The sequence below is a fragment of the Micromys minutus genome (assembly GCF_963924665.1).
Source record: "Micromys minutus genome assembly, chromosome: 27".
NCBI classification, from domain to species: domain Eukaryota; kingdom Metazoa; phylum Chordata; class Mammalia; order Rodentia; family Muridae; genus Micromys; species Micromys minutus.
In genome coordinates this window covers 41,001,775-41,013,952 of record NC_137962.1, presented here as the reverse complement: position 1 = coordinate 41,013,952, position 12,178 = coordinate 41,001,775, and the positions used below count along the sequence as shown (strand labels likewise).

Here is a 12,178-nt window from a genome sequence, read left to right as displayed (position 1 = left end):
GATTTGCTGGATGAATGCAGGGTAAATGACAAATGCCTAGCATTCCTCGGCAGCCGGCTTTTCTTCCTGCTGACTTAATGATCCGGAGCCAGGAATGTCCCTGACAGTAACGTTGACGGATGTCTGATAGCTGGGGAAGAGCCAGCGCTGACAGCCCCTAGGAAGATCACAGGTCAGGAGGAGCCCATTGTCTGACAGACAATGAAACTTCTATAAGGTAAGGGCAGAACCCCACCTAGGAATGCAGACATCGTCACCACCATCATCATCATCTTCATCATCTTCCTCTCCTCCTCCTCATCAATCATCATTCGTACTGTGTGAGCATGTATGATGTGATTTTTATATGTGGACACACAGACACCCGTGCGTACATCCACTGTGGAAGTCAGAGGACAACTTCATGAAGTCAGATGTCTTCCTCTGTCTTCCTGTGGGTCAAACTCTGGTCACCATGCTTAAAAAAAAAAGAAAAAAGAAAGAAAGAAAGAAAGTCCTTCCCTTTGGCTATAAGATTATTGAGACAATAAACTCCAGACTGTGATCTCATGTCAGGAAAGAAAGAGTTGAAGTCTGGTCCAGCCACTTATCAGCCAGGAAGAGATTGCACCTAAGTTTGGACACCTGTCAGGCTCCACACGGAACAGAGAAGAGGAGAAAATGGATGCTCTACCAGACTACAGCTCAACCAGTCTGCTCAGCCTCCAGTACCTCTGGCTGGCCCCGAATTCTAACTTCACCTCACGTTAGGACCCTGAAGATGGGTTGGTGGTGTGGGACTCTGGCCCTCTCTGTTCCTCTTCTGGGTGTGAGCACAAGGATTGCTCTGCGTGGGCTGGAGAGATGGCTCAGTGGTTAAGGCCACTGACTGCTCTTCCTAGAGGTGCTGAGTTCAAATCCCAGCAAGCACACGGTGGGTCACAAACATCTGTAATGGGATCTGATGCCCTCTCCTGGTGTGTCTGAAGACAGCCACAGTGTACTCACATACATTAAATAAATAAAAATTTTAGAAAAGAATTGCTCTGCTTTTTGGTTTTGTTTACCTGACCCAATTGGCCTTTGAGGACAGGTGGCTGACCTTGGCTCTGACTGTGTTAGCCTCAGTAACAGACCTGCGCCGGGTCCTCGGTGAGGCTCCCACACTGTCTGCAGTCTGCCCTTGGACATGTGGGTTTCTTCTCCCATCCTGGGTTTGGATAGTATCTCCCTGTTGTCTGTCCTCTCGATAGCCGGAAGGTCAGCAGCTGCTACCGTTGGCCACGGGCTCAGCCCTGGGGTCAGAGTCCCTGTTGTCTTCTAGGCCACTGTTTGGCTCTCAGCTCTGCTACGTCTGGCTGGGTCACCTTCTCATATTACCTCAGCTGTTGGATCCACAGTGACATCTCCCTGTCCCTGAACCTAGCCCAGTGTGTGCCTGCCACTGAGAGGTGACTGCAGAAAGGGGCCTGTCTCACATCTCTTGTCTGCCTGCAAGCCGGAACATACCTTCCCATTTCTTCCAGGGATACTTGTGGGTGTTTCCCTTGCTGGAACGGATAAAATATACCAGGCAGAGACAAGAGATAGAGTTGCAGGATATTTTATTGAAACAAGGTGGGTCGGTGAGACGCTGAGGCGCAGGAGACTATGATGCTCACGGGCCCCTTTCCACCCTCCACTTCCTCTAAGCAATCCTCCATCTCATCCAAAGCTCAGGGTCTGCTACTCAGTGGCTTGGGTTTGGGGTCAAATATGACAGTGGAAATGGGATTTTTCCCCCCAAACCAGGAGAAAGTGGGTTGGGACTTAGGTGACAGGAGATCTGAGCATGACCCAGCAGAGCCATGGAAGCAGAGGCTACTTTGTCCCTCTGGGTTCCAGGACAATGCTGCCCAGAGCTCTGTCCCCAGGGGTGTGGGTGGATGCCACACTACGCTCCCCTCTCCTGTTCTCTGCTAACCTAGAGCACTTCACACACTATTTGCTATACAACACTGGGTCCCAGCTTGGTGGGCTGGACAGCGGGAGCCCGCGGCGGCTCAGCCCTGGAAGCCCAGCTCCTTGTACTTGGCGGCAATGTCATTCCGGAACAGCTCCAGGGCCTTGCTCATGGCGCCCTGAGCGTCTGCTCCAAAGTCCCCGGAATGTCTGCTCTTCAGGACTTGGATGATGACTTCTGAGATAAACTGCAAGAAGGAAACAAGAGGTTGTAGGTCATGTGACTGAGCAAGCCGCGAGCTGAGGATGTGTACCCACGGCCCCTCTCTTTGTTACAGGACCGTTTCCTGCGTACTTTCGATGTCCCCGGTGCCATTCTGTGTACTCACTGAGGCAGGCACCACCACCATCCCTGCTTTGTAAATGGGGAAACTGAGGCAGGAACGGGTATAGCTGTGTGCCGAAGTCACTTGAACCCAGTTGGCCTCTCTGGAGCCCCTTTTTCACTTCTCCTGTGCCCTCACTACTGCAGGATGCAGGCCCAGCAGCCAGCCCATGAAAGTTTGCACATAGCAGACAAGAGACCTTGCTCAGCATCTGCTGGCCCACCAGGACTGTCAATCAGGACACCTGGGAAGAGGCTTTTCCCATCATGTGATTTTATTCCTGGACCTGGGACCGAGGAAGAGGTACCAGGTGAGATCAGGTACCTGTATTGACCAGATGGAGACTGGGGCCACCCAGAATCCCAAAGCTATCGATGAAACTTGCAGAGTGAATATTTACCATCGTTGACTTAGACTTTGGTCCCATACCATTTTGGCTGCTGTACCAAGGGGTGGCATCTTACTGAAGAGACTACCAAGTGACCAGGTTGAGGTCATGTAGCAGGTAGATAATAAGCTGAGGTTAGACGCAGGGACTGTGGACACACCCCTGCTAGCTCAGGAGTAGGGGTGCAGCTGCTATTTTGGCCTCTTTTACTGGAGTCCTGTAGATTGTCCTGAAGCTGTTTGTATTTTAATGTTAATTCCACTTCCCCAAGAAGGGCTGCCTAGTCACATGACTCTAATTGAACCTTCCCATTTTAATTAGTAAAATAAAGGAAAGCCAGTGACTGGGCGGGGCGAGGGAGGTGGAGAGGGCAGAGAGGTCTGAGGAGGTCAGAGGACAGAGGGTGAAGGTCGTGGCTAGATGGAGGTTCCCAAGGACCAGCTAGACCCAGGTGATATTAATTGGCATTAAATAGCTATGAACATTAAGAATTTTATAAGTCTAGTATCTCATATAAAAGGGCAGTTTGTATCTTTGTCTATTTGATGTAATCTTGTTGTTGTGGATTGAGAATTGAATATATAAACCTGTATGAAAAGCTATCGGGCTGTACAGTTGTATTTATGTGGGATTTGGGGGTAGAGAAACACCCTGGGACAGAGGCTGAGAACAGGTAGAAAACTGCCAGGGAAGGGAATTGTACAGAGAGGGTTGGGCTGTGAGGGCAGCTCAGACCCGGCACCAGAGGTTCTCAAGGCTACGAACTAAAACCCGGCCTGAGGAGTGAGACCTCAGGGCCGCTAAAGCGACAAGATTATTTATATTTTTAATATTTACTGCAACAGAGTCCTTGTGTGCAAATGACACAGCAGAGTTGACAGTGGGACACAGAGGATGGGGACACTGAGGGACACAGGTGCATCCAGAGGCACAGGACATCTTCACAAACACACCTCTGGGAAATCTGTCTCAGTCTACGGATACAGCAAAGTCTGTGGAGCCTGGGTCTGCAGAGCTTCAGGGAGTGGGGGGAGTTATGTGTCTGGCGCTGCCCTGTGACTCCAGTTGCAGAATCAGGACCCCTGAAGGCTGCTGGCCTCTCTTCGGGCCACTGTTGAGCTGGTATCTGAGCCATCATGGAGAGGGGCAGCTGAGCATTAGAGAAACAAAGGGTACCCCCAGCTGCCACCACTCCCTGACAGAACCCTGAGTGGGAATGCTGCCTCGGTGACTTGCCCAAGCTGTCTGTGCCTCGGTTTCCTCATCTGTCCTGTGGGTACAACTGCTTATGAGGAGAAGGCAAGGGGTATAGCAGTCACATTTTACACTAAGGTGCTGGCCCAGCATTTAGAGCAAAACACCACATAGAATGCTGTGTGAAGCCCCAGCACTCTCAAGGGGAACAGGGCTGGGGCTGGTTGTAGAGAACTGGGGCTTAGTGGGGAGATGGCAGGCTGCTCACACTGAGTGGCTAAGCTGGGATTTAAATCTCTGCCCTGGGAGACTTGCCCTCCTGCTATGGCCCCCTACCTCCAGGTACTGGACTGGGATCTTGTGCTTGGTGGCATGTGACTGGGCCAGAGGCTGGATCTCGGCAGCGTGTTGTCCCTTCTTCTTCAGGATGGTACCCAGGGCTGTGAGCACGGTGCAACCGTGCTTCTTCAGGTCCTCTGAGCCCTTCATCTCTTCCTCGGACTTCAGGTTCTTGAACTTGTCAAACTTATCCAGGGTCTCAGGGTGCTCCTTAAACAGCCTATGGGACCAGAAGGGATAGAGTGAGATGCGTGGAGGCCGCTGGACCCCTGTTGTGTCTCTTTCTTGCAGTGCTGCCTGGGCCAACTCACCACACCTCTCTCTATCTTCAGGGTCTCCAACGAATGGGGTGACATGACCTTATCTAATGGGTCAAATGAGGGAACCCATCAGGTGTCTGGCACAGCATGTGCAGGACAAACAGCTGCTGTTCTTCCAGAACAATCAATACCGTCACCCTCTTCTCTTGGTGACAGAGAAGGCCAAAGGCAAGTGATATCTCTCCATCGTCACCCCATTCGCCCTGATCTCTGGAGAGCAGACAGTGAGGTGTCCTGGGGTGGAGCACCTGTGTGTCCAGTTCTGTGCTGGGCTTACACCTACCTACAGTGTCATCCACACCCTTCCCATTTCATAGACAGGACTCAGGACATGTCCCCAGGAGGGTCCCAGGGCTAGTGTGCAGAGATGGCAGGTAGCCACTGGATCTGTATGACCCAGAAGTCCCCCCTCTTCTGTGTCAGCGATGCCTTTATTGCTTTCTGCCTGAAGATGCTGAAACCCAAAGTTCTAGGCCTTCTGACTATCTGTGGCTGCCGATGACACCTCTCTACGCTGGCAGAAACTTCAGACCCGACCTCATCCGTTTTCCACTGGTGATGGCAAGGGGGCCACCAAAGGCCACAGCTGCTCCCGCCTCACACCTCATGAGCTCTGGTCTTACCCAGCCAGGGACCCAAGTCCTGCTCTGGGAAGACATTGAGGGCTACAAGAGCCACCAACCTCTCCAGATGAGGCCAGTCCCTGATCCACTTGTGGGCAAATAAAACACTGTCAAAGGCAGTTGCCTGCCCTGGGTCACAGAAGGTGATGTCAGAGCTCAGATCTGGATCCTGGACAGCAGTAGACTTCATATATGATGCCCGTAAGGGCCCTACTCTGACATGTTTATCAGGGTGACCACAGCTACCCAGACTCTATGTTATCCTTATAACACACGCACCACTGTGAGCACATATGTTTGTCTTTGTGTACCAAGCTGTCTGGGAAGCACCTAGTCCCCTTAGCCTCTGCCCCACCGTCCATGGGGAGGACCTCCTGTGACCAGAACTAAAGCTGCTTCATCCAACCCAAGAGCTAATTCTGCCTGCTGAAGAGTCACCTTCTTTTGTGATCCCTTAAATTTGTGATCTGCTGATGCTCCCAACTCTTCTCTTGAGCTGTTCCACCCCCTCAAGGGGCCAATGGAGTCTGTGTTCGTGTGGGAGCCTGGTGTTCCTTCCCTGTTCCATCCCACTCCAAGACCAGCCTGGTTAGGGTGTACAGTGAGTTAGTTGTTCATGAGAGAGTACAAACCGCCACCTACAGAGTATTCACAAAGGACTGACGTGTCCTTTAAAGCACTTTGCAGGGTAATTTACTGAATCCCCACAGGACACCTGAAGCAAGTTCTGTGGTTGCATCATGTCACAAAGGAGGAACTACGAGGTCTAGCGTGCATCCAGCAGAGGGAGTGTGGAGCCCTGCCTCCCGGTGCATGACTGGAATCGAAGGCTACAGCGCTCCACAGCGGGCATGATCCCCCCTCGCCAGTGCTTCATATAGCCTCTTGGGTCAGCTGATCTATGCCCCTCTTCCACGTCCCTGGTCCCTCATCATAGACAGGCTCTCAGACCTCGAAAGCACTTCACCTAGTGTCAGTCACCGCTTCTGTTGACTACAGCCCCCCCCCCCCGAGAACCCCCACCGTGTGCCCATCCCAACTACACAAACTCAGGAACATGCATGAATTATGTCTTGCTCTGGGATTCCAAGCTACTCCAAGGCAACCGTCACTGTTCAGAGCCCCGCTGAAAGAACCTCATGCAGCCGACTCCACATGATAGCTATGGAAACTGAGGCCTGGGAAGCCTGAGTGTCCCACAGGGGTCTAACTATGGCTTACCCTTCACCCTCTGAGTGACCACTTGGGCCCTGTGACTCTCACACAATGGCATCCATTGTAAATGATAGTGTGCAAGCCATCCACCCCCATACACATATTCTCAGAAGCGTGTGTGTTCTCAGAAGCATACACACACACACACACACACACACACACGCACGCACTCACATACACACACATACACATGCAAGCATGCACATGGGTGAAGAGCCATGCACACAAGCTGGTGCCGTGAGGGTTGGTGGGGCCTGCCCCCAGTCCTGGTTGTATTACAGCATCACCCTAGGAGCCCATCCAGAGCTGTGTGCGTCACTGACAGCTCGTCTCTGGCACCTTGTCCAGGGTCCCTGTGCTCCTGACTATTATTATCTAGCGACAATGACCCTAGAGTTCCTGCTGACAGATGGGAGGCCTGACACTCACAGGTGAGCCCAAGGTCACCACCAGGCTGGATGGGGCCAGAAGAGGGCAAGAACAGGGACTCTGGGGTGTAGGCTTTAGAGATGCTTACATTCTGGTTCTGGCTCTAGTGTACTGTGGGATGCTGAAACAGGCACTCAGCCTTTCTGGGTCTTCTTAACTTACTGAGAGTAAGCCAAACTGACCTCTTAGCTTCTAGAAGGCCTACCCCAGCCTCACCTTTGTCCAGCACTAGGCAGAAAAGGATTCGGCTTGCTCACATTACAGGATGAGAGGAACAGGCCTACAGGCCCACACAGCCACTTGTTCCCAGACCCCGAGTCCCACAGATGGAGCCCTGGAAGAGGTCCAGAGCCCATACTCTTGGATTCTCCTGAGCATACCTGATTCAGTCCCTGCTGAAGAGACCAAGGATGGTTTCTTAGAGTCCTTTTCTTCATCCTGTTGCCAGGAGGCTAGGCTCAGCATACAGGCAGTCTGGCTGGTCAGGGAAGGAAGCTGCCTCTCTGCCTGCCTTCCAAACAGTTGCCCAATCAGACCCCATCTTAGAAAATGTGGGGTGGTGGATAGAAGGGTCACCAAGAGCATGGGCCACATCCAGGTGGCCTGAGTTTGAATTCTACCCACAGTCTTACTAGCTATGTGATTTTGGGCAAGTTGCTAAACCTCTCTGTTAGCTGTGATACATGAGTTAATGCTTTTATAAAGGTGATCCGACACAGGGCTCACTTTATGAGACTCCCTTCCCTTCCTCTCCACCGTCACCGCCATTATCACCACCAGGAGACTTTTTCAGGGGTGGCCCGTCACTGGCACAGGCTGTTTGTGACTCTGTGGGACAGTTCTCTCATTATGTGAAAGGTTGCTGTCACTGCCAGTCATTTCCAAACCTTCTTGGCTCCAAAATCCTTTCTCCAACAAAGATGTCATCACAGGGGTTGGGGAGATGGCTCAGTAAGACCATCTGCTGCTCTCCCAGAGGACGTAAGTTCAATTCCCAGCAACCTCGCAACAGCTCACAATCATCTGTAACTCAGTTCCAGGGGATCCAACGCCCTCCTCTGGCCTCCTGGGTATTGTGTATTCGGGTCATGAAGAGGTAGGGTAGGGCTCGGAGGGAACAGCCCCTCCCACCTGGTACCCACAGCTCTGCTGCTTGTTCCTTGTTCTAGAACTCTGTGCTTACCAGCCCAGACCTCAGAGTTCTGCTAAGGTACTTGCAGAAATGACCTTGCTGAAGTCACCAGACAGGCTGGGGTTGGTGTCTGAGACAGTCCAGGAGCCCAGTGCCACGGGACACTTGCTACCCTGAGAGTAGGCCACTTCCCTGTGCCCCCAACAGGAGAGTGCAGGGGCAGTTGGTGTGGCCCCATGACCCAAGCATGAAATATGATGGAGTGTTAGGCTCTTGGGGCCTACCAGGGTCAGCAGTCTTGGCATTGTACCCCACCTGGCCCTGGGTCCTGGCAGGCCTCAATTACTCCCCTGGGAAGGAAGGAGAGTCCCCTGAATCGCCTTCAAGCCCCAAGTCTCTGTCCAGGCCCTGGCAGCCTTGGAGTCTTTCAAGACTCTGTCCTACCAAATTCTGCCCTCAATAATCTGTTCTCCACAGAAACACAGGGTAGACTCTGAATCCCAGGGCATGAGAGTGGGCAGGGGTCTCAGAGACAGTGACAGTCCAAGGCAGAAATAGAGCCTAGAAAGGAGGAACAACTTGTCCAAGGTCACATAAGAAATCTGTAGCCCAGGTATTGATGCCAATTTGGGATGGGGGTTAGTCCAGTTAGATAGGCTTGCAGGCCCAGCATTTAAGAGGGATTGGGGGAGAAAGACAGGCAGGAAGAAGCTGAGATACCCAGGTGTTCCAGCAGCCAGTGAGCCGCCTTCCAGCATGGCCACCTAAAGGGCTCTGACCTCAGACGACCTTGCTCCCAAGCAGAGGGTTTAGTAACAGACAAAGGGAAGAACACTGAGATCAGGAGGGGCACTCACCCTAGATCATAAATAGCAGGGAATTTATTTTCAAACTACAGCTTCACAGACATGGCAGGGTCTGCTAGCAGCAGGGCAACCTCTCCCCAGAGCCAAAAATTACCACTCATGCATATCCTATCAGGCTTCTGAGGCAGCCGAGCCCAGGACCCAGGGAAGAGCCACAGCCTCTGGGTGATCACTGAGTCCCTGTGTGTGAGCCTCAGCCCCCTCCCTTTGCCCAGGCTCAGAATCTGCAATTTTTCTGGCATGTCTAGAAATTCTTTGCAGACATTATCCAAGTTTTCAGTGCACACTAGTAGACATGATCTATCACTGCCCTCACCATTCTGACTCTGCCATGATAAGATTCATCTGGTGGGCTGTTTGACACTCAAGCTTGCTTTGGTTGCTGACATCAGCTGAGATAGATGGATCCCCTTTTCTTTTCCCCACTCCAGTCTCCAGCACTTAGAAGCAAGTGAAATCTGACCTCATCATTGCAGCCAACTGGTCTACCCTGCCAACTTCCACCTGGTAGGCATATAGTGATCCTCAGAGAACAGGTATTGGGATAAGGGTCTCTTCTTCTTACCTGACGAGGACTTCCTGTCCATGGCCAGCAAGGTCACCCTCCACTTTTCCCCAGACATTCAGCACCAGCTGCCACTCAGCATCACTGAGCCCCATAGTGGTTTCTAAAGAGGACAAAAAGGAGAAAGTGTGGACCGGCTGTCAGCTGTGGTTTGAGGCCACCTGGTCCTGAAGGGCTTTTATACCTTCCTGGATGCTAGTCTGGCCAGGATCACTGGGTGCCACATGTCCCTCCTGCCACCGTCCTCACCCCCCCCAGGGGTCTAATCTCTGCCTTTCTCTGGCCCTCACATCCTCACATGGGCAGCTATTTTGGGGCAAGTGCCATTGTGGGGAGCTAGGACAGCTTGGGGCAGTAGGGGGTGGGGAGTGGGAAGTAGCCAGGCCACTGTCTGGACTTGCACAAGCCCACAGAAAGGGCACCGAAGTCACTGCCAGCAGCTGAAACCCAATTCTCCCCCTGTCTGCTGCCCCAAGGGGACTTGTCATGTTTCTAAGCTTGGGCACAGGCATCTTGCTAGCCCCCAGAAATCTCCTTCTCTCACTTTCTGACAGATTTTGTTGTTGTTGTTGTTGTTTTTAATTACATGTGTATGCTATAGCATGTTTGTAGAGGTCAGAAGACAACTTTCAGGAGTTGATTCTTTCCTTTCAGAAAGAGCCAGGGATCTTACTCAGTTCCTCAGCCTTGGTGGCAAGTCTTTATACCCACTGAGCCATCTTGCTGGCCCTCTTCTTACTTTCCTGATGCTCCAAGCCGAGCTGAAAGTGGCACAAATGGGCCACAGTGGGTCTGTGCTTGTGGTTGGACCAACCTACACAAGGCTCTGACTTGAAGAATGCCGAGCTCTGTGCTCTGCTCCCAGCTCTGCAAGGTTGTGCTTGGTGAAATCCTCAGCTCCTCCCCTTCCTTATGATCTCCTGCCCCACCACTGCCCTTGCTGCACTGACACTTCCAGCAGGGTGGTAGCTGCCAACACGCTCAGACTCTGCCAGGCACAGACCCTCTTCTCTTTGCCTAGTTCTTGCAATCCCCTAAGGAGCCCTTAGGGTAAACACTGACAAGGTCCCCAGGATTAATGACACAGCTGGAACTTGAGCCTAGTGAGTCTGGACCCACAGTTCATGCTCTTGAAAACCTTGGTTGGGGGCTACAGAGATGGTTCAGAGGGTAAAGGCACCGGCCTCCAAGTCTGAAGACCCGAATTCCATCCTCAGGACCCACATGGTGGGAGAAGCAAGCTGACTCCTGAAAGTTGTCCTGTGAATTCTGTGAGTGTGTGTGTATGTGTGAGTGTGTGTGAGTTTGTGTGTGTGTGTGAGTGTGTGAGTTTGTATGTGTGTCAGTGTGAGTACTTGTGTGAGTGTGTGTGAGTATGTGTGAGTGTGTGTGAGTGTGTGTGTATGTGTGAGTTTGTGTGTGTGTGAGTTTGTATATGTGAGTGTGTGTGAGTGCGTGAGTTTGTGTGTGTGTCAGTTTGAGTAGGTGTGTGTGTGTTTGTGTGTGTGAGTGTATGTATATGTGTGAGTGTATATTAGTGTGTGTGAGTGTGTGTGTATGCATATAAAAATAATTTTTAAAATATTATTTTGTATCTTGTGAGGGGTCAGAGGATCTACTTTATTCATCAGTATATCTCTGAGCCCCACACAGGGCTCTGTACCTAATTAAGAAATATTGTCGAATAAAAGATAGGTGACTTTGTAAGAAAGACAGAGAGTGGACCGAGTTTCCATCTGTCTGTCCAATCTACCCATCTGTCACCTGTTCATTAGCCAGCCAGCTGACAGCTGTTGTCAATCTATCTGTGCATTTATTCCCACCCACCAATAATTACTTATCAATCAATCCATTCATCATCCATCTATCCGTCCTTCATCATCACCTATCCAGCCACCTGTAACTTATCCATTAACCATCCATCCATCCACTGTCCATCCTTCATCCATCTATCCACCGTCACTCTTCCCTTCATGTGCCCTGTCTCTCCATCTACCCATCCATCCCTTACCTACCATCGAGCCAACAGCCACTCTGTCACACGCTGAAACAACAAATTAAGGACATCCCGTGCCCAAGGATCTCACAGTATGCCCATAGAGGGTGCTCAGGCTGGGATGGAGGTCGCACGGGTACTTCCTGTTTGTTCAGGACAGTCCGGTTTGAGACAGCCTTCTCACCATGCACCCCTGACTGGCTTGGGATGCTGTATAGCCCAGGCTGGCCTCAAGCGCAGCAACTTGCCCGAATTTGTCTCCTGAATGCTTGGGCTATAGGCATGTGAGTCCACACCCATTTGCTTGTCGGGTTTTAAAATGTCCCCCTGACCCATCCAACTACTAAGTGAGGAAGAGGGCACCGTTCCACTTATAGTCTAGCTCCGAAAGAACAGGTCACATATGTCTGACTATGTTGGGCCTACTCTGGGTGTGTCGGCAGAGACTGGCCGTCCTTCATGACTCTTTAGAGCAGTGGTTCTTAGCCTGTGGGTCACAACCCCTTTGGAGGTTGAACAACCCTTTCCCAGGGGTCGAGTATCAGAAGTTTACATTGTGATTCATAACAGTAGCAAAATCACAGTTATGAAGCAGCAACGAAACAATAATGAGGAACTGTATGGAAAGGTTGTAGCATTAGGAAGACTGAGACCCATTGCTCTAGTGAAACTGCTCTAGTGACACTCACTGAAGAGAAGGTGGGGAGCCACATGGTGAAAGCACCTAACTGATCTCTTCCAAATCAGTCACCAACCAGGGGGCAGATACCTGACTCAGGGCAGCCAATGGCAGGACTCGCAGAAC

General features: G+C 51.5%; 1 protein-coding gene across 1 annotated transcript; it reads right to left on the bottom strand.

Annotated features, from left to right (window-relative positions):
* Positions 1-1,566: 1,566 nt before the first annotated feature.
* On the bottom strand, positions 1,567-9,537 carry MB (myoglobin). The gene is made up of 3 exons (XM_080939402.1): positions 9,378-9,537; positions 4,225-4,447; positions 1,567-2,168 (listed from the first exon to the last, which is right to left on the bottom strand). Exons 1-3 carry the CDS (start codon positions 9,470-9,472, stop codon positions 2,022-2,024), a joined length of 465 nt encoding a protein of 154 aa, XP_080795528.1. The 5' UTR covers positions 9,473-9,537; the 3' UTR covers positions 1,567-2,021.
* Between the last annotated feature and the right edge of the window lie 2,641 nt (positions 9,538-12,178).

Coding starts and splice junctions, on each gene's coding strand:
- MB (XM_080939402.1), bottom strand. CDS start 9,472: ATGGGGCTCAGTGATGCTGAGTGGCAGCTGGTGCTGAATGTCTGGGGA. Junction 4,448..9,377: donor GGACAGGAAGTCCTCGTCAG/GTAAGAAGAAGA, acceptor CTGGTCCCATAG/GCTGTTTAAGGAGCACCCTG. Junction 2,169..4,224: donor TCCCAGTCCAGTACCTGGAG/GTAGGGGGCCAT, acceptor TCCTTCTTGCAG/TTTATCTCAGAAGTCATCAT.